Source organism: Brachypodium distachyon, chromosome 5, assembly GCF_000005505.3.
Source record: "Brachypodium distachyon strain Bd21 chromosome 5, Brachypodium_distachyon_v3.0, whole genome shotgun sequence".
In the NCBI taxonomy this organism is placed as follows: Eukaryota; Viridiplantae; Streptophyta; class Magnoliopsida; order Poales; family Poaceae; genus Brachypodium; species Brachypodium distachyon.
The window spans coordinates 23,379,432-23,407,366 of NC_016135.3; the positions used below are offsets into that span (position 1 = coordinate 23,379,432).

General features: G+C 47.9%; 2 protein-coding genes and 1 pseudogene across 2 annotated transcripts; 2 read left to right on the forward strand and 1 right to left on the reverse strand.

The window, feature by feature from the left end:
* The first annotated feature begins 1,564 nt into the window (after window positions 1-1,564).
* LOC100839364 (60S ribosomal protein L12-3) lies at window positions 1,565-3,612 on the forward strand. The gene is made up of 2 exons (XM_010242055.3): window positions 1,565-2,158; window positions 3,278-3,612. The coding sequence occupies exon 1, from the start codon at window positions 1,656-1,658 to the stop codon at window positions 2,154-2,156; it is 501 nt and encodes a 166-aa protein (XP_010240357.1). The 5' UTR covers window positions 1,565-1,655; the 3' UTR covers window positions 2,157-2,158; window positions 3,278-3,612.
* Window positions 3,613-3,895: 283 nt separating this feature from the next.
* On the reverse strand, window positions 3,896-7,774 carry LOC100829666 (probable transcription factor FL). The gene is made up of 3 exons (XM_003580387.4): window positions 7,235-7,774; window positions 6,747-7,147; window positions 3,896-4,531 (listed from the first exon to the last, which is right to left on the reverse strand). Exons 1-3 carry the CDS (start codon window positions 7,665-7,667, stop codon window positions 4,172-4,174), a joined length of 1,194 nt encoding a protein of 397 aa, XP_003580435.1. The 5' UTR covers window positions 7,668-7,774; the 3' UTR covers window positions 3,896-4,171.
* An 11,993-nt stretch (window positions 7,775-19,767) lies between these two features.
* Window positions 19,768-25,960, forward strand: LOC100838266 (annotated as a pseudogene).
* Window positions 25,961-27,935: the final 1,975 nt, after the last annotated feature.

Below are 27,935 nucleotides of genomic sequence, written 5' to 3' on the forward strand. Positions count from 1 at the left end.
GTGAGATGGAAGAAGGGCGGTTGACGTCGAGGCGGACAAGAGAAGACAAGGAGGGGAAGTGGTCGCACTAGAAGCCCGCATGTCTGAGGCACAACTATGCCATGGTAACAGAATTGTTAACTTCCTAGGTCCAATTAATTCGTGCGTGACGAGACGAAGTGTACCATATCAATTTACATATCGAACATGATCATATGGCGTCTTTTAATCTTGGATCAACACCTGACTGTTATCAACTGCGGGAGAAGTGTAGCAAAACAAACTGACAAAAAAGAAGTGTAGCAAAACAAGTTTTCACAGATACAAAGTGTTCCAAAACAATTTTTACACACGTAAGTTTACTTCTTCAGGTTTTGAAATACCTAGATATTTTTCTGTTTCACCGTTTATCTGAAAGTGCGTTCTGCAGGGATTTATTTGGCCGCTCGCTGATTTTCTCCCATTGCTTTGCTGCATCCCTTTTTCAAGAGAGAACTCTTTAAAACGGAGTAGTATGTCTATGTCGGCTTCGAACGCCCACCCGTTTCAGCCTTCTCGTTTTCCCTTTGATCCTTTTCCGTTGTCCCAGAACGCGTACACTCCCTGCCGCTTTTCTCTTTACCGACGTACGAGCTCGGAGCGCCCTTCGTCGTTCACAAGAATCAATTCTTCTAGTCGAAACATCCTGCCGCCGTTCAGAAGAATCAGTTCTTCGGAAGCAAACTATCGCGCGTTCATCCCACCCCAGCGTTAGAATGTGGGAACACGACGGGTCGACGGCTACCATACATACGACGCGGGCCAATTCCGTTTCCATCCGTGCGCAACCGAAACACCTGTTGGTCCCGTCGTGCCATGCACAGTCAGTTCGGGATGACGCGTCGTTGTCGCTGCAGTTGTAGATGATGCCTCCAGCACGGTGCACGGTGTAGTGCGTCCCCGGAAACAAGATAACGTAGGGGATTGTTGTGACTTGTCGCCGTGTCACACGCGGACCTTTTGTCCGCGCTTTGAATTTCAGGAAGGAAGAAAAGATTACTCATGTTTGAACTTTGAAGTTTGGACGGTAGTCCGCGACTGCCACCACCGCACAGGTTAAGAGAAGCAGTTCGCACCGGCCATGACTGGAATTTTCTTCCTAAAACGACGTCAGATATATCCACGTTTTCTGCTTGAGACTGACGACTTTTGTCCAAAGTCTGAAAAAAATGACCCATTGTAAAGAGACCAACATTTTTTTTTGAGCGATGTAAAGAGACCAACAGAAACGGCCCGAATTGGCCCCCTGAGGCCCAGGCATGTCTTGTGCAAACTTCAGTTGCAGGTTTCATCGAAAAGCAAAACTCAAGCTGTAGTTGGATTGGACTGGTTTGCAGCAGAGCCCGGCCTGGTTGCATGGACTTAGTTCTCGTTATGGGCCTTTGGCTATCCACTTCCGCTAAGCCTAAGTAGAATACAAGCTGGGTCCGTTTAACTGAAAACAAATATTTCCGCGGAATTGCACGGGAGATGGACCTCACAAGTGACCACAAAAAGCCCAGAAGCGAATGACACACCACCAAGGTGCTATATAAAGTCGCGTAATTCTGCTTCCCGAACCCTACTGCTCTTCCAAAGTCTCTCCTCTCCCAAACCCTCCTGCCGCCGCCGCCGCCGCCTACCACCGAGCAGCAACCATGCCGCCCAAGTTGGACCCATCGCAGGTGGTGGAGGTCTATGTCCGCGTGACGGGAGGCGAGGTCGGCGCGGCGTCGTCGCTTGCCCCCAAGATCGGCCCTCTCGGTCTCTCCCCTAAGAAGATCGGTGAGGACATCGCCAAGGAGACGGCCAAGGACTGGAAGGGCCTCCGCGTCACCGTCAAGCTCACCGTCCAGAACCGTCAAGCCAAGGTCTCCGTCGTCCCTTCCGCCGCGGCCCTTGTCATCAAAGCCCTCAAGGAGCCCGAGAGGGACAGGAAGAAGGTGAAGAACATCAAGCACAGTGGCAACATCAGCCTAGACGACGTCATCGAGATCGCCAAGATCATGAAGCCCAGGTCCATGGCGAAGGAGATGACCGGGACTGTCAAGGAGATCCTCGGTACCTGCGTCAGCGTTGGGTGCACCGTCGACTCAAAGGACCCCAAGGATCTTCAGACGGAGATCGACGATGGCGAGGTCGAGATTCCCTCCGCTTGAAGGTATGAGTGAGACCTTTGTTTTGTTACGGTCGTAGCAATCGAGTTTTAGATTATTACAATTTTGATGAGTCCGGTCTGATTTGCGATGTGACTGCTTAACTTGTGATCTGACGTGGGTGGAATGGGAATGCAATGGAAGTAATTTACCTTCACAATATAAATTAAGTTCCTAACTCTCATTTTGTTGTGTCATTGCTACGTCTGTTTGCTTGTTTCATACTATGTATTTATGGCAGTTTGCTTATGTGCTCTATCAAATAAGCTCGTTGAAACATGGTTATCTGTTGCAATGTTATCTAGCAGAGCTGTTCAGAGTTGCAATCTCAAGGGTAGTTCATAATTCACAGTAAATGGAATGATTTGAAGTAAGATTTTGTTAACTAGGTCTGAAATGTTACACCCGCACTGTTTCATTAGAATAAAATCGGAGTTACAATCTCAAAACTAGTTCATTATTCTCATTCAATCAAATGATTCAAGTGTAAAATTTTGTTGACAAGGTCCGATATGGTGCACCGTGTCCCTGTTCTTTGATTAATCTACTCAGAGTTGTAATTTAGTTCTCCTTCAATCGAATGATTCAAAAAAGTTTGATTTCTTTACCAGGTTTCATATTTTACATTCTGTCTTGTCGTCTCATAGAATCTAGATGCAATTTTCCTATGTGTTCTGATTTGGAAGTATATACCATATGTTGTGATATTAATTGAATCTTACGTCTAATGGTACCATCCCAATAGTAGTTAAATAATGTTGAATTGGGTGGTGGATCTTGGCATTTGTGATTTAGACGGTTGATTGTAAAATTGTGTCAGCTGGAAGTGTTTGATGTGCTTGTTCCTATCTGCTCCTCCTCTTTTTCTTAGTTTCTTTGTTTTGGTCAATATTCTGTTATATACTCCACTTTGTTCTATGTTAAGCATAAATCAAGGTTGTATGAGAAAACTGAGTAGAACCTGGTTGCTTCTATATTCATATGTTTTAGTGTCTGTCTGAATTTGATCCATGAGTATGATTGCTTTGTGTGGTCTCATCCTTGTTCAATTTCTTGGTTATGATTAAATGCTGCCAGAAACATTACGTATCTCACTGGTTTGATGATTTTTTTTTACTATGCAGGCTTGAGATTATCATCTGATGACATGGAAGTCATGTCCTTTTCCAAATGCTGCTTCTGTATCTCACCAAGGACGTGACCCTTCCTATTTTTGTCATGCTTTTGTAGTAATCTTGTGGGACCTGTTACCGCACTTGGACAAATCAATCTATATACCATTGGATGTGGTGAAAAGTTCTTGCATGTGTTGGTTCATTTAACTGGGTGATGCCTCGTAGTGACATAGTAGTACCCTATGCAATCGAGGTTGTTTACCTGGATGAAATGCGACTCTTTAGGCCGAGGATCCTTGTATCCCTCATTTGACTGAAATGGTGCAAGTGTTGAGTTGCTCTTCTGTTTCACTCCAATGGTTTAGTATCGCGATAGTGCTGGTCCTTCATCCCCACTCATGATTCGATCCCGTTGTATCTGTGTAACTGAAATAATCGAGTGCCCGACGTCCAGAAGAAGAAAAATAATACTCAAAATAATACTCTCTCGTAACGTATTAAGTGATTTTTTATTACATGTAACTAGATGCTTCTTAAACAGAAGATCCATATTTGGACAAATTTAAGTCACTTGATGGGACGGAAGGAATATGGACAAATTTTAGTCACTTGATGGGACGGAGGGAGTATGATCAGGTTTGTCGTGGTGGTTCGAAATTTTGATCGATAAGGTTGCACATTTCGCATGTTAGAAACAAGCAAGCGGATTAAGTCTCAGGGACGGGCCATCTGTAGCACACACAAAGCCGGCCCATCCAACAAACAAAACACACACAATCTAGCCCACTCAAAACGAAACTATTGCGAGTACTGATTACACACACACTACTGCTTCGAAACCACGCAACTCCCTCGTAGGTCGGCGACCAGACCAGGCAGCTGCAACGCCCCCGGCATCAACAACTAGAACATGGGCGGCGGCGGGAGGGCGGCGGCGCTTGCGTGAGCGTGGGCGCTGCGGGCCTGGTGGCAGAGCAGGCGGAGCCTGGTGGGCACGTACCAGATGGCGAGGCGCGGGTGCGCGGCGAAGACGGCGTCGATGTCGAAGCCGTGGCGGGCCGAGATGTCGACGAGCGGCGCGTAGCAGGCCTGCCTCCAGGCCCCCACGTTCTCGCCCCGGGCCTTGTAGGCCCGCCGCAGCGCGTCCGACCCGGCCTCGTCCAGGCAGTGCAGCGCGTAGCAGTGCACGTAGTGCCGCATCTTGGGCTTGTTGATGTAGCTCGCCCCCACCTTCTTCGCGTACCTGAACACCTGGTTCGTCACCTGCACAACACAAAGCAGCAGTCAAGCAAAGCACAGCACAGCACGGAAAGGTTAGTTTATTTGCCGGTCATCCGTCGCACAGTGGACGGTGCTCACGGATCCGGATTTTAGCCAGCGACCGCAGAAGCCAGGAGGAGGCTAGCAGTCCTTATCCAATCACCCGGGAATCCGACCAGGACCGGGGCGCGGTGCGATGGCAGGCGGCAGGGGAGATCACATGGCTCGTACGTGCTAGCGCGTGGCAGATGAGGCACAGAAACGGGCGGGACCCGAGGTTAAGAACGGCTGGCTGCACGCCCGTCTGATGCTAAGCTAGGGGCCGACAAGACAACACACGTACGGTTAGGCAGGCTTTCGAGCCTTTGGAGTATGGATAACTGACACCGCGGAGATCTTTTCCAGGTTTGTTTGTTTGTTTGTACCGTGGCGCGTTGGCGCGTGTTCGTGCGTGCGTGGCACCAGGAGAAATTGCAAGTGCTCCCCACTTCTTCTCCGATAGCATCTCTATAGGATAATGTGGTTTCGTTGTTTTTTTGGGGTTTTGCGTACGTGTGGCAAGTTAATGCAGTACCAACTCTGAGTTCCTGTACTGTACTGCTACCACTTACACTCTGATCGTGTATGGAACCAATGAAACAGGGACAACATGCCCAGCCGTCCAGGAAACCAGAACTACCAAACAAAAGCGCACATTGGGAAGTGAAGCAGAATATCTGGTTCATTTCTACGACGAGTGTTTGTTTTCAAGCCACGGATTGCCTCTTTCGTGCAAAGAAATTTTAATTTAATTCTTTTTGCAGCAAGTTATGTTTACACTCAATTCCAAAAGCAAAGCAATTTTTCGCTGAATCTGATCTTTAAACTAGTTCCATACGTCGTTATTCAAACATATATTAACAAGTATACTTTTTCAATACTAGGTTTCAACAGGACATGTCAATTACCTATGTCTTTTCTCTATGGCGTGATCAAATTTTTATAGTGGTAACAATTAGTATGATTTTAAATCTAGTGTATAGTTCAGTATCTACTTGTCATGTAGAAAATTTATTTACTCCGTACCCAAACTTAACAGAACATGCACTTACTATATGTCCAAGGTAGATGCATGACCACTTTATAGTAAGGCCACTTCTTAAGTGAACCCTGAGAACTGTTGCTAAAAATCATGCCTTTGTCTGACCACGGGTTGGCAAAACTCGCTTTTGATTTTCTTTCCAAAATATAGTGGTTTCTAGAAACACAGACTATAATTTAGACTCACGCAGCACACCACCAACCGGCCCCAACATGCCGGACGTCCAACCTAGTGTTTGGTCCTTGATGATCTCGGGTCTAGCTAGGCATAACCATCTAACTAATGGTTGGTTACTTGGTTCTCCTAAATATTAGTGTTGTGTATGATGCTCATTGCGTAACTAACGTACATGTGCGCATGATTACAATGGCCAAGAGGCAGCTTGTACTCATATGTTGTGTAATTTTATACACAGCCACCGTTAATTTAAGAACTAAATATACGGTGGAAGTACGCAGATCATCGCAGTACTCACTAGTGACTGACACAAAGTGAGTGGGAAATCTGAAAACAACATGATTTCTTTCGCTTGCCATCTTTCTTGAGCACCGAAAGAAATTTATGAGATGGCAGCAGGCAGTACAAATGAGCAGCTAGAAAATACAAGCCGAGTAGTCACGTTGAGCTGAGTAGCTGACATGCATGCAGTTGTATCCAGAGATGCATGGTCAATCGCTGAACTGCGCCTGTTTTCAATGGTAAACAGGGCAAGACCGAAAAACGGTTCAACTGAACGCTACGTAAACCATGACCGGTGGAAACCAGCCCGTACTGGTGCATTGGACTAAACTTAGTTCAACATGACTTTTTCATATTGCTTTCGGGCTGCGAAAATGTATGTTACATTGATTTATGTACGAAATATAATCAAAAAATTTCAACATGAAATTTTTACCCGGACTCTGATCGATTTATGAATGATACAAATGTTTTTGCAATGCGAAAGCAATATGGAAAAAACATGTTGGACTTAGTTTAGTCTAATGCACAAGTCCGGAGTGGTTCTACCATTCCGGATGGTTTATGTATTGTTTAATCGAGTCTCTTTCGTAACACGAACTTAATTACAACAGCCGAAATATATATACCTATAGCAAAACCGCGAAATATAACGTAACAATGGTAAATGACACGCACCTTGGTGGGAGATTTCTGCCCATGCAGCTTGGCCATGGATTGCACCTGGAGCAGGAAGAGCCGGCACTGCTCGTAGAGATGGAACAGATAATCCAGCCCGTTCTTCTTAGCCCTCGCCACCTCCCCTGGCTCCGTCACCACGAACGGGTGCTCCCTTTGCCGCTCCCCTCCGCCCACTCCACCCGCCGAAGACTCCGTCGACTCCGACCTCCCGCCGTCTTCCTCCTCCTGCACGTCCAGCCGCAGCTCATCTCCTCCCACCTTCTTCCTCATCCTCGCCTTCTTCCCCTTCCTCCCCGCCAATCCATTCCTCTGCTTCTTCCCAGCCACCATCATCCTTCCAGCCTCTTCCCCCTCGCCCATTCCCCCGCTCGCCACCCCATCCCGCTCGTTCGACAACACTGTCATGCATTATGAGTAATTAACCACAGTTTTTGCATGGATATGGAGTACTTGCATGATCACATGAACACTGGTAAGTACAGTACCTTCTTGGGAGGCGCCGTCGACGGTGCTGAGGGAGTGGTGGCCGTGGAGGCGGCATGTCCCGGGTGCGGCGTTGGGCGGGGACATGAGGCGGGAGCGCTCGGCGCGGAGGGCGGCGCGGAGGCCGAAGCGCTCGCCGATGAGGAGGTCCCAGCGGAAGAGCCCCGCGAGGGCGGCCGTCATGTCGTCGAGCTCGCGGTCCGTCATGACGAGGAGCGTGCTGGCCGTGAACCCGAGCTCGGAGATCCGCGCCACCGTGGACGCCCGCACGCCGTAGCCCGACACCAGCTCCTCCAGCTCCCTCGGCGCCGGAAGAGCAGGAGCTTGCGGCGGCGGAGGAGGAGGCGGAGGAAGAGACGGAGCCGGGGCCGGAGCCGGCGGGCCCAGGTCCCATCTGAACGGGTGCGCCGCCAAGAAGGCGTCGTTGGGATCCATTCTAGCTTCTTCTTCTTCTTCTTCTTCTTGGTGTGTGCTTTGGGGTTTATTCTCTTCCTTTCGTGTGTTCTGCCTTTGCGGCTTTGCCGTGGCCGTGCTTCGCACCGGATCGGGGCTCGCTATATATCTGGGCTAGCTCTAGCGGCTGGCTTCTGCTGCGTCCTGTGTTATGCATGCATGCATTGGTTGACTAGACAAATCCTACTGTTGCTTCGGATGGACCCACCAGCAGCATCTGCCTGCATTTATTCATGCTCTGTCACTCGAGACGTTTGTCCAATGCTTGAAGCGAGCGAGCTAAGCTACGTGCGTGAAAACGACTTGTCACTGTAGAAAAGCTGCGTGGGTCTCCCGTCTCCCGCGATTTGACACTGTAGATTCTAACACCTATTGCGTGCTGGTGCATAAAAAGAAGACAGGGGAAACCTAATAATACACCGGCACACCGTGTAGTCCTGTCACCGCGTGCGTGCATGCGTGCATCACTGTATATGTGCTTGTCTCAAAAGTTCTTTGCAAAGATTTCGTCTCCTCCCCGTCTTCTTATCCGCGCATTTGTTTGTTTTTCTGGGATTTGAACTTTTGAAGAGACCATTTACGTCCACAACCCAAAAAACACAGAAATAAAACGTCTTGCATTAATCCTGCGTGTATTGAAGACACATGCATCGGCAATAGAAGTTGTTTAATTGTATTGTGGAAAAACACATGAATACAGTACAGATTGAGTACATGGTAGCGCATCTTCTACAACATGCCGTTACTAATTTCTATTTTATGGTTTTTTTTTTAAAAAAATTCACTTCTCTTTCCTAATGGACCCGCATGTCATCCTCTTTTTGTTTTTTCTATCTATCTCTCTGCCATATAGGACTAGTACCTGCTTAGTATCAACCATTGGAGATGTCCTTATAACTATGAGTACATGGGCAGACCAAGCCGGATGATTGGGTATTTTTTAAATTCCCTTTTATTAGTACGATCGTCGGATCTTAAGCCTGGGTTGTCATGTGGGAGAGGAGAGAGCGGGGATGGCCCTGAGATCTTAACCCAACGAGTCTGATTTGTCATCTTTGATTTAAAACATTTTGCTTAAAAATCGGTGTTGTTCATTTGGATCGACGACATCGGATATGAAACATGGATCGAGAGCTTCATGCTGCGCCTTCAGCGAAGCAAGTCTTTGTGCATCTTAGGTTCAGTTTGGCATTCTTGAACTGTATTATGCTGAAATTATTTTATAACTGTTGTGAGAAAATAGACAAAGAAAACAGGTAAATATGAATAATCTGGTTGGTGGATTATCATAATCCACCGCAATTGCAAACTCATCCTTAGTCCTGACGACTTCTAGTCTACAAGTTACAACGACAGACTAACTCCGATAGAAGTGCGGCAACGATGGGCCACCATCAACTCATGCATATCGAAGTATTCCTCCGATCCTAAATTGTTGTCGAAATATTACATCTATTTAGACACTTTTTAAGAATAGATACATCCATATTTGGATAAATTTGAGTCAAAAATTTAGGATCGGCGGAAGTAGTTCCTAAGGAGCTAGTTGTTTCTTTTGTTTTGTCGATAGTTCTCCATAATGCTGGAGATATTCAAGGAAACACGTTTTTCTTCTAAAATTTGTTTCTACTCCACTATATTTATTTGGAATTTTGGCAGTTGATGTTAGGCATAATTTTTTGTTCCGTTAGCTACTAAACGTTATTGTTTTTTGCGAACAATTCCTATAGGATTCCGATGACTGATGACCACACATTTTGTTTCTTCTTATTTCTACATTTTGTGAAACGGGTCTAGACCGACAGTATTTTTTTTTTGAAAGGCACGAAATGGAATTCAGAGGAAGCACTTTCGACTCGCGACGGCTTGGCGCCCTCCTCATGATGAAGTGGTGCACGAGCACGACTCTTCCCTTCGATGCATGGCAGCATGGGCCAGGAATTGGAAATTTACATATGTTGCCTAATCCGGCAACAGAAAGTAAACGTACCGGATCATCGGAGATGCGAAACAAACGTGAAAAATACGAAGGGCATCTCCACATCACGCACAAGAGCAGAAGTCTTTCCCCGCTGGCTCCCCTGTTCCTCCCTGCCCCCTGCAAACAAACACGCAAGCGGCGGTAGTGTTTTCACGACTTAATCCCGGCCGCAGCCGGACTCGCAGGACAGTGCAATTTGGCTGGCTCCCACTCTCACTTCACACCGTGGGGATTCGATCAACAGCCCCATCAACGCGGGGTCCGGTGCGTGCGTGAGCTTGTCTGGTTGCGTCCCTCTGCATCTTGTCGATCGATGGATGCCGTCTCCGAGGAACGTATCTGGGCTCTAGGTCTCTGCTTCAATGTACTCCCTCCGTCACATAACATGAGACACGCATGCATGACTGACGGACGGGCGCTGCCTCCGGATGGCACCCGACAGGTTCGGATACGGTTACAGCTCAACCATACCCGTACCTGACGATCCGATTCCCAACCGCTACCCGTACCCGCGGTCGAGTATGAAATTTTACCATACCCGCCACCCGTCACGGGTACGGGTTACCTTCGGGTATGTCTACCCGACCCGCTAATATTAAATACTCCGTAGGAGCTTACACAATTTCACATTAAAAAAGCAAAACCCGTGAGCAAAGTTGCACAAATATATAATTACACAGTACAAACAGAACAAGCTTTCATTCAAAAAAAAATCCAGAACAAAGTTCACGCATTTCTCAGAAATTGAACTCGGTCGGCGGAAAGGAGGAGGAGAAGGAGGACAGGAGGAAGAGGCCGAGGCGGGGGCGCCGAGCGCGTGTGCGTGGCCGGGAGCCGGTGGACAGGAGGAACAGAGAAGGCCGAGGCGGGGGCGCTGGCCCCGGGCCGTTTGCCAGCGGACAGGAGAAGGAGGACAGGAGGAAGAGGCTGAGGCGGGGAGGCGGCCGGCGGAGGCGGGAGGAGAGGCGGGGGCGCGTCCGTTCGTGGGCGCGTGGCGAGCGGGCGCCTCGGCCTGGCGGCGCAGAGGGATGGCCAGGATGGGGAATTTGGATTAGGGTTAGATCTTGTGGTGTTGGGGGGCCATCGTGTTTATATACCAAACATACTGGGTTGGGCCTTAGGCAATACTTAATGGGCTCTTCTACTAGGCTGGTAGTTAGATGCGGGAATACGGGTATACGGGTTCGGGTAGGCCAATACCATATCCGTACCTGTCATACCTGTTAGGTACAGGATTTTACCATTTACATACCCGTGGCGTATCTTAAACGGGCACATACCCGTCGGGTATGCGGGTTCGGGTACCCATCGGGGTCCATAGCGCTGCCGTGTCTGCGTGCCCGGCGCCCTGAACCCTGGTCTTGTTATCATCTCGCCAGTTGAATCGGGCAGAGCTCCGTATGGTTATTGGTTCTTTGACAGTTCGTTGCCTAGGCTCGTTGGAGAAGAGGCCCAGAAGCAAATGAATGCGTAGTTGCGGACATCACTGCGAGGGCACGCAACAACGGTGAAAGAGAAGAGGAAACCAGGCAGAGAGATGCATGCCTGATCGGTGATTCGTGGGAATCAGCAGGTTTACTTCTTTTTTTTGACAGCATCACAAGGTTTACTTAGCCAAGCAGAGACATATATGCAATGCACGGCAGCTCACGTACAAGAGCGACTGAGAACTCCACCGGAGTACCGGACCACCACCGTTCCGTACCCATCGGCGTACTTACCTGGAATCAAGATTAATTAGCGGTAGCTAGCTTAGCTGCAAGAGTAATCTTCTGTTCTGAGTTCTGATCGAGACGAGATGTGGCACTGCCACCTGATGAGGTTGCACGTGACACTACTGCAGCGTGAAGTCCTGCTCTTCTTCCACCAACTTCATACGGCTACATCGTTGTCTCATGAAAGCTAAAGCTGGGCGCCACACGTTGCGAATCTTTGACCACGTACAGTTGGCACGAGTGCCTTTTCATAGAAATGTTCAAAATAAAATTGGACCAGTGTGGTCAGTAAATATTCTCGTCGGAATAGGGGCCAACGGAGCATCGCAAATGAGCGCTCCGGAAAACAAACCGCATGGAAATTCAACGCAAGTACTCCTTTGGTTTCTCACGTTTAATTCACCGTCGATATTATTGGGAACCATACATATTTCTTTTCTTTTGAAATATTGTACTTCCAATTTGAGGCTTTGCATTTTCTTTTCTTAAAAGTCGGATTAATAAATACATGTGAATCAGAAGTGTCAGATTCGCTTCGCTGTCAAAAGCACTAGATCTATAAACTTGGGTCCTTTGAGAAGATGTGACTCGAGAGAGGTGGTTTCGGAGAAAATTAGTGCCAAATGCAGTGTTTCTGTTAAATTTACTTTAAATCAAAACACGGCGTATTGAATGATTAGGCAATTTCAACATGGAGTTCATCCAAAAAATCACAATATGCCAACCAAACTACGTCCGATTATACAGACTACATATGCTAAATAACAGTAAGTAGAAGAATAAAAAATCTAATTCTATATCTAAATCATTTTTTGGCGAAATACAACATGAATAATAAAACAACATGTCATAACCAACAAAAAAGAGTAGATCACATATGACGTGGTACTCTGCATTGAGAAGAACCACCGTTGACAATGATGTCGGCATTGGCCCCAGAAGGGTTGGCGTTGACAGTAACAATAGCAGCCACCGTAGCGACGACCAGAACCTGAGCACCAACAATTTGAGGAGGAGCAGGAGCTTCTGCCTGGGCAGCGATCTGAGCGAGAGTTGGAGCCTTCCCCTGGGCAGCAGCGATCTAGGCAGTGTTAGGGCGGTGTCATGAGCTATGGTGATTGATCGATGCAAAATTTACAGTGATATGTCGTTCTCTCCACAGGGATTGAGTTACAAATATTAAGCAAACTCCCAAAGCTAGACTCACACAAACTGGTGTTTAAAAGTAGTGACAAAAGAGCTCTGGACTGCACTTTAGTGAACTCAAGTAACAGGTTTACTCTGAATCTAAATTACGGACAGCACAAAGAAACTATATGAACCACGAACAGAAAAATAAACTTGTCTAATGTTTTTGGTATTTTTCTGAAATAATAACAAGCAGCAAAGATATGACTCACTAATTACTGAAACTAAAGAACTGAGGAAGCAAGAGGGCTAACAAAACACAGGTTATCAAATTCTTGCAGGTTTCTGTCTTACAAGCAGCAACACGAACGGCAACAAGTTTCACACGATTTATCTTTCCAAATGCAAGTACAACAAGATCAGCAAAAGAGCAAGGGAAGGGAAAGAGTGGTTGGACTTCGTCACCAAAGAGCTGCTATAGAAGAGGGTTCAGAGATTTTTCGCCAAGTTGTTGAACGTCGAAGCAGGAGAAGCAGAGGAAGCCGGATCGGGAAGATGCAGAACAAATACTCGAGCTTGATGACGATGTGGACGAGCAGCCTAGCGGTGAGGCGGATCTCCAGCCGCGACCTCCATTCTCCTTCCTTCTCCTCTTTTCTGATCTCCCCTCTTCTCGATCTGTCTCCCCTCCCCCAAAAGAAGAAAAGCCCCCCTTTTGTTATGGTCCTTCTGGAAAAGCCACCGGCACATGGCCATGGCGTGACTCCCCTTTTGCCTTTTAGTCCTCTAATTATTTTCTTTAGTGCCCAAGTTGATCCCCGCTGCTAACATTCTTCTCCTTGTAAAGTCCTTCTTAATGTTGAGTGAGGTGCTCATCCTAATTAATTGAAGTTTCTGGGCCTTTTTCGCCCTTTCCTGCATATAAAGAATTGAAGATTGTAATTGCCTCTTTGGAGTGGAATCTGTTACTTTAACATACTTTCAGGAGTGAAAAGAAGAATTTAAGCAGTGCAAAAACTCTGAAAATGCGCACGAAAAGTACTGAATATAATGCTCATCAGTGATAAACATGCCGACAAAAGACGAATAAACGTTAGCATCCGTGTGCGAACACTCCCGAAAAACCTTATTGGCCATCTCTCGGATAGGTCAGGTTTCCTGATTTTTAAGCAAAAAGGCAATCTAAGTTAACCAATCAGAACCATTGGATTAGTACCCGTATCTCATTTTATCTTCTTTTTTTCATCATTTGTTTCGAATCTTAAAGCACAAATCATATCCAACTGCCGAGACATCAACTTATCTCTAACTAAAAATCAATCAAACAACTTAAATATAGCAAAACTGTTATTCTAAATGTATTGTTGAATGGGCTTTGATCTTGGCCCAACTACACAAAAAATTCCAACAGGATACATAAACTAGACAATTAATCTGCAATAAATCATGTCGCTGGGCTGCTCCGAGCCCATAGCCTCGTACGGCCATACAACCCACGGCAAGCTTTGGCCCACGCCTGCTGCACCGTGTCACCATTTTCCCCCAGCTCGTACGGCGGTTCTTCCCCTCGTCTGTCTCCAGCCGGCGGACCGTCACGAGCGGCGGGCGCAGGTTGGATCACGACGGCCAGGAGCGTGGAACCACTGGACCGCACACGACACCCATGGCCAGACGTTCGTACGAGGCCAATGCAATGCAAGGGAGCCAACCGCTGCTATCTCCACCGGAGCGGCGCAGCCATGTTGCCTCCGCCACGTTTGCACTGATCACGTGCCTCCACTGCAAGCTACCGGTGTCGCGTGCTGCTGGTGCCAACCGTGGCAACAACCAAATGCCCGGGCGCCCCCCTCTGCAAGCACGGCTACTCGGCTAGCTAGTTGTTAGGTACCGAGTTGGGAGAGGAAGATGGGGATCGATTGCTCAGGAATATGGTGTCAGATCGATTCAGTTACAAGCCAACTCTATGGCGATAGCAAGAAGAATAGCCAAGCAACTAGTATGAACTACAACTAAGCCTTTCTGTCCGGTTCTGTGATCCACTGGATGATCTTCTCAGGCCACAGGTAGCGCTTTAAGTAGTTAATGCAGCGACAGAGCGCAGCCACTCGGGTTCAGCAAAGTTGCGGTTCGGCTCACGCCTCCGAACTGGCCTGGTCTCTTGCCCACTGTCAGGTGGGTCTGGCATGTCAGGGGTGCTGACATCCCCTCCTCCTTGTGAAGAGGCTTGACCCCAAGCCTCAGCTCCAGGGAAACGAGCTTGAAGGGCGAGCTTGTCCTCCCAGGTGCCCGCCAGAGCCGCTGGATTGGACCAGCGAACACGAACTTGCTCCACCATGGCACCGTGGGACTTGCGCCAACGGGTCTTGAGCACCAATACAGGAACAGCGGGAATGTCAGTATGGAAAGGAAGTTCTGACTCGACCTGTGTACCTGAGAGGAGGGCGCGACGGAGCTGTGATACATGGAAGACGGGGTGCACCGAAGAGCCAGGTGGAAGATCCAGCTTATAAGCCACCTCATTGATTTGTTCCACGATTGGATACGGGCCGAAGTAGTAGAAAACCAATTTGTGATGAGCACGAGTAGCCACTGAAGATTGAACATAGGGCTGCAGTTTGAGAAACACCTGATCGCCGACAGCAAAAGAACGAGGCGTGCGCTTCTTGTCAGCTTGGGTCTTCATGCGCTGACGAGCTCGATTGAGGTGTTGCTATAATAGCTGCTGCATAACAGACCGTTCCTCCAGCCAAGTATGCAGAGCAGGAACAGAAACCGTACTTGACGAGGAAATCCCCCAATGGCGAGGCTCATGCCCGTACATAGCTTTGAATGGTGACATCCCAATGGTGCTATGATGAGAAGAGTTGTACCAAAATTGAGCCAGTGGAATCCAGTAGCTCCAGCATCTTGGGCAAGCATGAGTGAAGCAGCGCAAATAAGTCTCTAGGCACTGATTAACTCGTTTGGTCTGACCATCACTTTGCGGATGGTAAGCAGAGCTCATGTTGAGAGCCGTGTCGGTGTGCCTGAACAGTTCACTCCAGAAATGGCTAGTGAAGACGGGATCCCTGTCCGAAATGATGGAACCGGGCAGGAGCTTGTAGATGTTGTTCATATATAGCAAAGCAACCTTGGAGGCAGTATAGGGATGTGCCAGCGGCAAGAAATGGGCAAACTTAGTAAATTTGTCCACCACCACAAGTAGACAGTTGAACTGACCTGATTGTGGGAGGCCCTCGATAAAATCCATAGAGATGATCTCCCACGATTCGCTTGGAACTGGGAGAGGAACGAGTAAGTTAGAGTAGGCCACACGCTCCGGCTTCGCCTATTGACAGATTTGACAGCAACGGACATACTGCTGGACATGGTGCTTCATCTTTGGCCATGCGAACAGACGCCGGACACGACGATAGGTCATGTGAAATCCAGAGTGCCCGCCCATGGGGCTATCGTGGAATGCTGCGATGATGCGCTGCTGCATCAATGTACTGCCGCCCAGCCATATACGCCCTCGGAAACGCAAGATGCCTTGTTCCAGGGTGAATCGACCTTTGGCGTCAGGAACAACGGCCAATTGCTCAAATAATTTTAGGGCCTGTGGGTTTGAATGGTAACTGGAAACAATATCCTCCAACCAAGATGGTTGACACGAAGAAATTGCCAGGAGCTGTTCAGAATGAGAGGCTTGAGATAGAGCGTCGGCAACGCCGTTGTCGGTTCCCTTCTTGTAACAAATCTTGTACTGAAGGCTGAGGAGCTTGGTGAAAGCCTTCTGCTGCCATGGCGTGGCGAGGCGCTCCTCCAAATGAACCAAGCTCTTTTGGTCTGCTTGGATGATAAATTCTGAATGGATCAGGTACGGGCGCCACTGCTCCACGGCAATGAGAATGGCAAGATACTCCTTCTCGTATGTGGACAGGCCATGATAGCGTGGGCTCAGAGCCTTACTCAAGTAAGCGATTGGATGGCCATCTTGCTGCAGAATGGCACCCACTCCAGTGTCGCAGGCGTCCGTAGTTACAGTGAACGGCTTCGCAAAGTTCGGCAGAGCAAGGACCAGAGCTGTAGTGAGCCAGTGCTTCAGTAACTCGAATGCCTCATCCTGCACTGCAGTCCACACGAATGGGTTGCCCTTCTTCAATAAGTTGAACAGGGGACGTGCGATGATGCCAAACTGTCGCACGAAACGGTGACAGTAGCCGGCTAAACCGAGGAACTTGCGAACCTCCTTAGCATCAGACGGGGTTGGCCAAGCTTGGACTGATTGAATTTTAGAAGGTTCGGTGGCAACGCCTTTGCCACTGATAATGTGCCCAAGGTAAAACAATTGCTGCTGTCCGAAAGCACACTTTGATTGCTTCACTTTCCACTGATCTCGACGAAGCAACTGGAGTACCTGCTGCAAGTGTTGTGCATGAGCCTCCAAGGTAGGACTATAAACCAAAATGTCGTCGAAGAAGACGAGAACACATTTGCGGAGTAAAGGTTGCAGCGTGGCGTTCATGGCGCCAAGGAACGTGGCAGGGGTGCCGGCAAGCCCGAAGGACATAACCTTGTATTCAAAGTGTCCCGAGTGTGTCTGGAAAGCAGTCTTGAACTCCTCACCCTCGGCCAAACGAATCTGATGATAGCCTGCTCTTAAATCAAGTTTAGAGAACCACTTGGCACCGGATAGCTCGTCCAGAAGTTCTTCGATTACGGGCACAGGAAACTTGCTGATAACTGTCATGGAGTTAAGGTGTCGGTAATCAATGCACAAACGCTAGGTGCCGTCCTTCTTCTTAACCAAAATGGCCGGCGATGAGAAAGCACTGGAGCTGCGCTGTATGATGCCGGAGCGAAGCAGTTCTGCAACCTGCTGTTCAATTTCATTCTTCAATTCAGGCCGGATATTAACAGGCTGAGCTCCTGGCATCAAAGGGATCTGATGATCACAAGCACGGCGAGGCGGCAACTCCGTGGGTTCAGTAAAGAGGTCACTGAACTGGGATAAGATGTGCTGAACACAAGCTGGGACAGGTGCAGATTCTTCCGAAATGGAAGCAACGAAACATGGGTGCACAAAATGAGACAAGGCTCCCTGACGACACAACCCACTGAGCTGTAACGAGTTGATCACAGTCCTAGTTGCTGGTGCAGATAAGTGACCTTGCAGATAGATAGGACCACTGTCCGTCAGGATGCAGAAACATAGGCCCACTGTCCGTCAGGATGCAGAAACGCTTGCCAACCTAGTCGATCAAAGGATTGATAAGCTCCAACCAATCCATTCCCAAAATTGCATCATACACACCCAGAGATAAAATCTTGAAATCGTTGCTGAATTCATGCCCCTGAGATGTCCAGTCGCAATTAGGAATCATGTGAGAGCAAATGAGATCAGCGTCGTCAGCGACTTTGACATGGCAAGTTTTGGACATGGCCTGCACTCCTTCCAACTGAGACGCCAAACGTTGATTGAGGAAAGATGCGGTGCTGCCGGAATCCACCAAAATGAGAACCTCACGCCCTTGAATCCATGCCTGCAACTGAACTGCACGTGGGGAAGGATGCCCTTCCAAGGCGTGCCGTGAAATCGCACAGACGACCTCCCCAGCTTCATGGAGATCGCCGGAATCTGTATCCAAGACAGTGTCGATGCCAAATAGTTGAAGAAGTTCCTCCACCACGTGGAGCTGCACAGTGGTGGGGCACACATGATCGTGTCCCCACGGTTCGCCGCATTTTAAGCAGAGCCCGCGAGCGCGACGATATTCCCGCAGTGCCTTGACCTTGGATGTATCGGCACGGGCGCCGTCCGTGCCACGCCGATCCTGAGCTGCCGCCGCCAGCGGTGCACCCTGACGCACAGGTGGCACCGGAAGTGGTAAGGGCACCGCAGGATGAGTTGGTGGTGGTGGTCAGTACGGCGGAGGTCGCGGTTGCTCGAAGTGGTCGTAGGAGAGCGCCTCCTCTTGCAAAAGGGCAAGCGAGCATGCCGTGTCCAGATCTGGCGGCCGCTGGACCAGCACAATCACCCGGATATCCGGCCGAAGTCCCTCAACAAAACGAGTAAGATAATAGTAAGGATGAATTGTATCACAATAAGAAGTGAAGTGGTTGATAATCTCTTCAAATCGCTCAATGTAATCAGCCACAGAAGAAGTCTGACGAATCATGTAAAATTGACGAATCAAGAGCTGATGCTTGTCCCGACCAAATCAAGTGCAAATAAGAGCGGTAAACGTAGGCCAGTCAAATCCCGCTAGCTTCTTACGAATCGATTGCAACCAGATCGAAGCAGAGCCAGAAAAATTGAGCGAAGCCATCGGAACCCAATAAGACTCATGGATCGAAAACAACTGAATATACTGCTCGCAAAGGGTGGTCCAGAGATTGGGATTTTCACCAGAGAATTGGGGAAAACAGATCGACTGATGTGCCTGACCCAATCCAGCCAAAATCTGACTCGCAGAAGCAAATGGGGAACCAGCAAACATGTTGGACGGGGTATCGAACTGACCGTTGCCCGGGGAATGGCTCGGCGTGCCGAACGCCGAGGCCATAGCCCGTGTAGTCGTGTCGACGCCGTGGCCCGTAGGCCTGTGGGGAGCACCCTGCGCGCCCATTCCGACGCCAAAGCCGTCGGTGGCAGCAGTAGTGGCCATCGCAGTGAACGCGGCCGTGGTCTCCTCACCCGCAGTCGGCTGGCCCGGGCTGCGTTGGTGCTGCAACGCGGTGACCGCCTCGGCCAACATGGTGAAGCGGGCCTCCATCTCCGGTCGCCAGGCGACGAGGTCGTCGAGTTTGGCCGACTGAGAGCGGACCGCGGCTGAAGTGTCGCGCATGTCCTTGCGCAGCCCATTGATTGAGTCCGTTAGCTTGGTGAAGAACTCCTGAAATCCGGGATCCGTGGTTGCCATACGCTCGCGGATCTGGTGAAGACGACGCGTCTCGATGAATGGTGCCAGGAAGAAGGGTGGTAGGTGGTCTCTGATACCAGATGTTAGGTACCGAGTTGGGAGAGCAAGATGTGGATCAATTGCTCAGGAATATGGTGTCAGATCGATTCATTTACAAGCCAACTCCCTGGCGATAGCAAGAAGAATATTCAAGCAACTAGTATGAACTACAACTAACCCTTTTCGTCCGGTTCTGTGATCCACTGGATGATCTTCTCAGGCCACGGGTACCGTTTTAAGTAGTTGATGCAGCGACAGAACGCAACCACTCGGGTCCAACAAAGTTGCGGTTCGGCTCACGCCTCCGAACCGGCATGGTCTCTTGCCCACTGTCAGGTGGGTCTGGCATGTCAGGGGTGCTGACACTGGTGCCCACGCTGGCTCCCGTACCGTACGTGGGTACTACTGGGTAGTGGTCCGCGAGGAGTTTCTCGCTCGAAGCAGACAGACGGACAGTGGTTCGGGCTCTTCCAGTGTGGCCGTGAGAATACGAACCTGGCCTGGATTTAGCAGGAGCATGGAATTTGTGTCTTTGGTCTGGTGCACGTGGCCGTGTCTGATAGACGGCAACACGGACTGCACGGCGGATGGGAAGGCCCCATAGGATCTGCGCCCGCAAACTCAAGGGTTTATCAGTGGATGCTTCTGTCCGGTCGCCCTGTGAGACACGGCAAGGCAATTGCCGACGCCATCAGGGTCTTCGCACGTTGGACCGGAGTCACGCTCAAGTATTCGTGCCACAACTATCTTTGTTTGCCGTAGTGGCGTCTTTGCGTGCACAAGTCTACGCTTGTTATCCGAAGAAGAATAATGCCAAGGTCAAGCCATTCTCCACAGATTGGGCGAGCCACTGATGACGAGAGAATGCGACGACACCAGATGTAATACTGGTCATACCACTCGTACTCCTCCGAAGCTACTGCAAGTAAAACACCGAGCCAAACCGTGGTGGACCTGAGTAAGAACATTTAGTCTCGGGTGCCATCTTTTCTCATTTGTTGCCTGTCTATGTTAGACCCACTCGGTGATTTATTTGTTCATGCAAAATTTCCGCCTGTCTATATTCGAGCAGGCCTGTCGATGGGCATGAGCAGGATGCACGACCGCTCAGGGCCCTCAAAATTGTGGGCCCTCCAAGTCTCCATGTAGTCGTCATGCTATTAATCGAGAAAAAAAACAAATGCTTGTGGGCCCTCCAAGTCTCCATGTAGTCATGATATTAATCGAGAAAAAAAACAAATGCCTTTGCTAATCACGCACGAGAAGGCCATCGGGCCACTCTTGACTGCCTCTGCACGGGAAATCGACGACTCCATCGCCTCGCTCGACTCGCCCGCCCGCTTCCACGGCTCCTCGCCTCTCCCGATCAGGCCCTGCTGGCCTGCTCCCTGCTGGCTGCACGCACTGCACGCACGCTTGAAGCCTGCGGCCTGCACCTGATCGACGATCCGCGCAATTGGCAATCCTGTGTCCATATAATCCCCGATTTCGCAGGCCTGGGCGCCTAGGCTCAGAGGCTCTCATCTGAGTCGACTCGTCGATTTCTTTGTGCCGTCGGCCGTCGCCATAATCCCCGATTCCCCGGCTTGCTGCAGCTGCGTTGATCTGCTAATCTCCCGGGATTTATTGGTTTGGTCTTAATTTCAGGCTCAGACTGACCTTCTCTTCTATACTATCATTACGTTTATGCTACATTTTTAGATTTTGTGTGAAATAAGGCATATTATAATCGTGAAGTTATATAAGTAAACGAAAATACGATTTAATTATATGAAGTTGTCCCAATTTTAGAACAAAAATTACAGTTTCGCTCCAAGGCCCCCAATTCCTGGAGACGGCCCTGATTCGAGTGAAATTCACCACTACTCGATCGTTCAGTTTAGGACATCTCGAGCTCAGCCACCCAAATCGGACACAAAAAATGTCTGTCCGTTTGGGTCGTGACCGGCCCGAATACCACATAAACATTTGTCCGGCATGTGTCCGTTTGGGTCTATTAGTGCCCCAACATGGTCACCCATTTAATTCGTTTTATTATTTAGTGTGGGTCACAAACAGGCGGGCCAGAGAGGACAAGAGAGCAAAAAAGAACAACCGCAGTGCAAAGATATCGTCCGTCGAAGCACACGGCCGCCGTAATGATCGTTGCGTTAGGGGGTGCTTTTGTGCGCGCGGACCTGTCCGGCCGAGTAGCACTTGGTTTTACTAGTGGTCTAGTGTAGGTGGCTGGTCTAGCTGACCAACTGGGAATGGGAAATATTCTAAAAAAAAAAGGAATGGGAAATTTTCCGGACTGAGCATTAGTGGCTAGTGGGGAAATAAAAAGTGATGTTCTAGACTAAAAGGAAAGGTCAATTTGAAGGGTTCTTGCACAAAATCTCCCAGTACACATGATATGAGTACATGTCAAAACCAAAAGCTAGGAAAGGTCGACACTAGTACAGAACATACCAAGCTCACCGCAAACTACAGCCTGCTTCTCCTGGTGTATCAATGGAAGCTCCAGCGCCATCAATTGCCATCATGGTATAGCCTGCTGTGAGGCAACAATGCCGATAAACGGCTCTCAAGAGTTCACCGTGATGTTCAAGAGGATATCAGGGCACATCACCAGCGACGAGAAGAACACCTGCAACACTGTGTCCTTCGCGGAGGATGTCTCCGAGGCTGGCACCGATGATGGGACGAGGACGCTGAATGGCGCTCCGTTGTTGGCTGGCAACCATCGGATGATCTTGGATTGGACAGTTGGGCGTCGCACATGTGACCAGGTCCAGTACACCAGCTTCGCGCCACCGTACTGTAACGATAAGAGTGGATGCATCGACGCGCCCAATGGAGCTGGCTATCTCTGCAAGTGCAATGCAGAGTACGCCGGGAATCCATACGACGCGGATGGATGTGTAGGTAAATATCTCTCCATGCATCCACCACGGCGATAGCTGTAACCTCTTGCACAGTGGTCAATGTCCACTTAAAATTTCTAGATTAACAAACAGTTTTTGCCAATGTTGACACCTCTTGCACAGCTCCAAGGATCTTGGTCCATATAATCTTCACATCATGCTTTCTGTAATCCTGAAAACTAATGCAATTTCTTAGGTTTCAAGTACAGCAGACAGCAGCTGTGTAGCACAACTGTCGCGTCATTGACTTAAAATCCTGATCTGAATTCAGAAATGAACTTCCAAATTTGTCCATATACCACACAATAAAAAAACAAATACTAGATGGTTTTGGATTCAGCACGAAAGATACAATTCTTGACATCCACATTTTGATGTTTCTGAAATTCTCATCCAAAAGCAAGCAAAAGTATTCATTTCCTTAGTTTCATAATTGTCATTGTTGTTTTGTGCTGGTTCCAAACATAAGCAACGACAACAAAGTTCCAATCTTTCAATCGCTCATAGTTGAATTCAGAACAGATGTATTAACAGTGATACATCTGGACCTGTTTTTGTGAATAGAAGTATACCACTCTGATTTCTGAAATAAAGTGTTCCCTTCTTGGTTTAGATATCGATGAATGCCAGAATATCGACGATAACAATTGCAGCATTCAGAATTTCTGCAACAACACTGAAGGAGGTTTTACTTGCTCCTGTCCCCAGAACATGGTTGGTGACGGTTACATGACAGGAACAAACTGCACTGTGGCACTTATGCCATCTGGTAATGCCCTATATATGTCTTAAAGAAATTCACAGTTTACCATAGTAATGCCTTGCTTTATTAAAGAAAATGACTCAGGACATACACGGCTACGATAAAAGTACTTAACAATTTGTACAGTATCAAAAGCTATAAATGAACTTATATGTACTTATGCTAGAAGTACTTCAGGTTCTCAAGTGCTGCTGTAGGAGCCTTTTTATGCTACCCTGTACTGTTTGGAGGAGAGGGAGCAGTATATAGATATCCATCGTTGGTTTCTAAAGGGTAGGATAGGCATTTCCTATTAAGATAATTAATTAGCAGGAAATGTTAATATTTTTAGTTCCTAAAGACGTCCGTATGCAACAATTACAAGGTATGGTAAACATAGTATTTGCTCACCAGTCAGCACGAGGAGTAAACTATTAGTTCTACTGATGATCTATGGCTATCTATTAGGTCCTCCAGGCATTCATCACAAAAAAAAGGGTTCTCCAGGCATGACTAGCGACGGCCAGAAAAAGGGCAACGGCTGGCAAAATCACTCTCCTACAAATACTTCTTGGGTTAACTTACTCAACAGATGACATGCCACATTAGATCATCATCTTTTGTTTTTATTTAATTCTTTTGTTCCTGCAATTCTCAGGCAAAAAAGTTCTACAATGCTGGTCTACTGATCTAGTATAGAGTGTATAGATGTACACCAATTCATAAGAGAGGTCAGCAACTGGGCCAATTTTTTTTGAACAATACACGCAAAAAAAGAAAATTTGGACGGGAGGGGGGGTGGGGGCAAACATGCAGATGTTCGAACACTATGTGCATCCGCCAATATTCCGTGCTAAAAGTATACAATTGTGAGACCTAATTTTTTTGTGTGTGTACATATCTAGTTATTTACCTTTTTGTGGTCCTCATCCCTCTCTTTGTTCTGCAGATCAAAAACATATCTTGTGACTAAATTTGCATGTGCAAGAGTACTCACACGTCTATATGTGTCAACCCCCCCCCCCCCCCCCCCCCCCCCCTTTTACAAGTATACACAATATGTTATGATTTATGGCTAAGAGAAGGATACCTAGACTGAAAACATCTTCACTAATGTTACAGATAATTCATAGCCTATGGTTGTCCTTAAGATAGCATCAGTACTGCATTTGCATGTGAGCAGTTCAGAAGTAATACGGTACCTAGCTAGGGTTGTTTTGGCGGCAGTGGCCCAAACGATACCACTAGGGATAAGGTAGTGTTTTCTTATTCTTTTATTATATGAATTTGAATTGGTTCTTAATTGATGGGATTTAGAATAAAAAACTACAAAGCTAAAATGTCAGAAATCATGGTATCCAAAGAAAGGAAAGGTCCCTAAGGGGCATTATGTTTTTTCCGATCAAAGATTGAAGAAGGGAATCCACGAAGGAATATCAAGACTTCCTAATTATCATACATTTCTTTATCGTACATCTTATGGTCCCTATATACACTACAGTATTCCTTACACTGTTACTTCCACATGAGTTAGATGAACAAGGGAGACTTACACAAGTACTGATACATATTTTTATCCAAAATTTGCAGGTGTAGGTCTTGCACTTGTGGTTACAGTAACCACCGCAGCTCTCTGCTACTACTGGGGCATGAAGAGAAGACAGGTGAGAAGAAAGAGAGCTGAGTTATTCAGGAAGAATGGAGGTTTGCTGCTGCAACAAAGACTTTCGGCAACCACTTCTCAAGGTAAGGGCTCCTCAGCAAAGATATTCAGCGCACAAGAGCTCAAGATTGCCACTAACAGTTATAGTGAGAGTCAAATTCTTGGCCGAGGTGGATATGGTACAGTGTATAAAGGTGTTCTTCCAGATGAGACTGTGGTTACCGTAAAGAAGTCTAGGGTTTTTGATGAGAGCCAGATGGAGCAATTTGTCAATGAGATTACCATCTTATACAGACCGATCATGCAAATGTTGTCAAGCTTTTGGGATGATGTCTAGAGACAGAAGTTCCATTGTTGGTATATGAGTTCATACCCAATGGAACACTCTTTCAGCACATCCACAACAGAAATGCACCGCGCTCCTTAACCTGGGAAGATACCTTAAGGATAGCTGCAGAAATAGCAGAAGCGCTTGCCTACCTGCACTCCACGTCTTCTATACCAATCATTCATAGGGACATCAAATCAAGCAACATACTGTTGGACGAGAACTTTGTGGCTAAAATATCAGACTTTGGTGCATCGAGATCAGTTCCATTTGATCAAACGCATGTAACAACACTTATTCAAGGAACCATAGGGTACCTCGATCCTGAATATTTCCAAAGCAGTATGCTAACAGAGAAGAGTGACGTCTACAGTTTTGGAGTAGTTCTTGCAGAGCTATTGACAAGGCAGAAGCCTATCTCCGTAGGCAGGCCAGAGGAATCGTGCAACTTAGCCATGCATATAGCGATTCTATTTAGTGAAGGGCGCCTAGTTCAGGAGATAGAGCCAAATATTGTGGCAGAAGCAGGTGAAGAGCAACTGTATGCGGTTGCACAGCTCTCTCTGAGATGCTTAAATTTGAGTGGACAACAACGACCAGTCATGAAGGAGGTGGCTTCAGTTTTAAACGAGCTTAGACGGTCATTTGCCAAGGAACAAACTATGAGAACAAAAGATGAACCTGTACAAAAAAATAATGAGCTCGTACATGAGGCAAGACCAATTTCCAGCCTGCACTGTTCAGAAGGAAGTACACAGTTCAGCATAGAAGCTGAAATGATAGCTTATCATTCGCCAAGATGATGTACTTCTCGGAAATATTCTAATGTAAGTTGACATCTCAGAGACAATGTGCAATATATTTATGGAGACATTATCTGAAATAGCTCAGAGTAATCACTATTTGGGTCAACACTCAACAATCACCATGGTATTGATTTCCCAACTTTGCGGCCAGATCCAAATGTAACTTCTAATTTAAAATATTTCAATGGTATCGCATGTGTCCCTTGAATTTTATCTAAATCAAGCCTTTGAAAACAACCATCATCTGCCCGGAACCTAAGCAAAACCATGGGAGTGCAGAGTGCCTAAAAAAATTAGTCACACATGCCTAATTAGCCCCTCAGGATTATGTTGTCAATGTGCAGTTTGTCCATGGTTCCAAGGAAAGTATGTTGATTTGAACTTACTGCATTGGCTTCGGTCATTCCAAGTACACTTGAGGTCGAGCTTAACGGTGGTCATTATATACAAAACCAGTTACTGATCTGTAGTGCATTATACCCGTTTATACATATGTTGGTGATCACCACATATACAGGTTAATGCTCGTGGCTTCATCATGAGCATGATTTTACCACCTCAAAGCAGAGTCCACCTGAATCTTGAATGCAAATATGCAGACAACGAATTATACATTTATTTTAGTTAAGTAGTGGGATCCACCTAGTTTGATCAATATCTGAACACATCGTTTTTCAACACAAGGGGCTCATCTCCAATCTCTGTCGACGAATGCACACAGTCAGAAATCCCTAAACTGTTCTAAGAATTCAGTACAAACCAGAACCAAAACCTAAGAGCATGACAAAATGGCAACGAAGTACCCATGGATTGCCTCTACCGAAATAGATATGGTGGAGTTATTTGAATCGGGCTTAAACCAAGTACGAGTAGTGTCCCCGCCGTTCAGCCAATGAGAAAGGCAATAACACAAACAGAACTGCAGAAGAAAGCCAGTAGCAGATTCAAAATATACATACAAAAGATCTAGGGTTTTAGTCTTACCTCGCCGCCGTGCAGTCAGGCACGGGAACTCCAACGCGGCTCCGACCTGGCTTCCCCGCGCATCTTCCATATCCTTCCGGCCGCATGGTCCCGTGATTCGGGGGGTTGCATTTGCATCTCTAGGCCCGCGAGGGCGTGATGCACTGACCTCATGAGCTTCACAATTGTGGCTGTGGTCGGGGTCAAAGCCTGAGGCCACCGGCTAGACGCTTCCTCGTTGGCTCCGACGGTGCCGATCTGGCGGCGGTGGTGGCGTGGGCAGCATTGCGGCTGCCGGGAAGGTGCCGCGGCACGCAACGCAACGGGAAGAGCAGTCTTTCGGGCTGAAATGGGTACTGGGAAGAGAAGCCCAAGCAGGTCATTTACTGACACGTTGAGAATTTGAGATTAGGCCCGTCACGGATCTGATGGCCAGAGGTGGGAAAGGGTTTGTCTGTTCCAAGCTGCGACAAATTGCACAAAACACACTGGAACTATTGCTGCGACGAATTGCACAAAACAAAAAACATACTCCAGCTGTTCCCATCAATCCTTGGCTAGCAAACCGATGACAGAGCAGTGCAGATATAAAAGGGTAGTCGCGAATGCAACAAGAAGGTTTTATAGCACAAGGGCGAGCTAGATTGTTCGTAACATTTGAGCTAGAGCTGTTTCAACACGATTAATCTTGTAACCTATCCGAGCCTCCGAGGGATGACCGGACGGACGTACGAGGCCAATGCAATGAAAGAGCGCCGACGGGGCCGTACGAGCTATCTCCACCCTTCTGGCGCAAACCTCTTGCGTCGCCCTACAGCCTTCGCCGCGCTTGCACTGGTCCGTCCCGAACGGCCGGCCCCGTACGTGCCTCCGCTGCAAGCTACCGGTGTCGTGTGGTTCGTGTCGCGTGCCGCTCGTTGCAACCGTGGCAACAGCCAAATTAATGCCCGGCCGGCGCCCTCTGCAAGCACGGCTCGTGCCCACGCTGCATCCCGTACGCCGCGAGGAGTTCCTCTTTGAGGCAGCAGAAAGACAAACAGACAGTAGTTCGGGCAGATGTATCAGTGTGGCCGT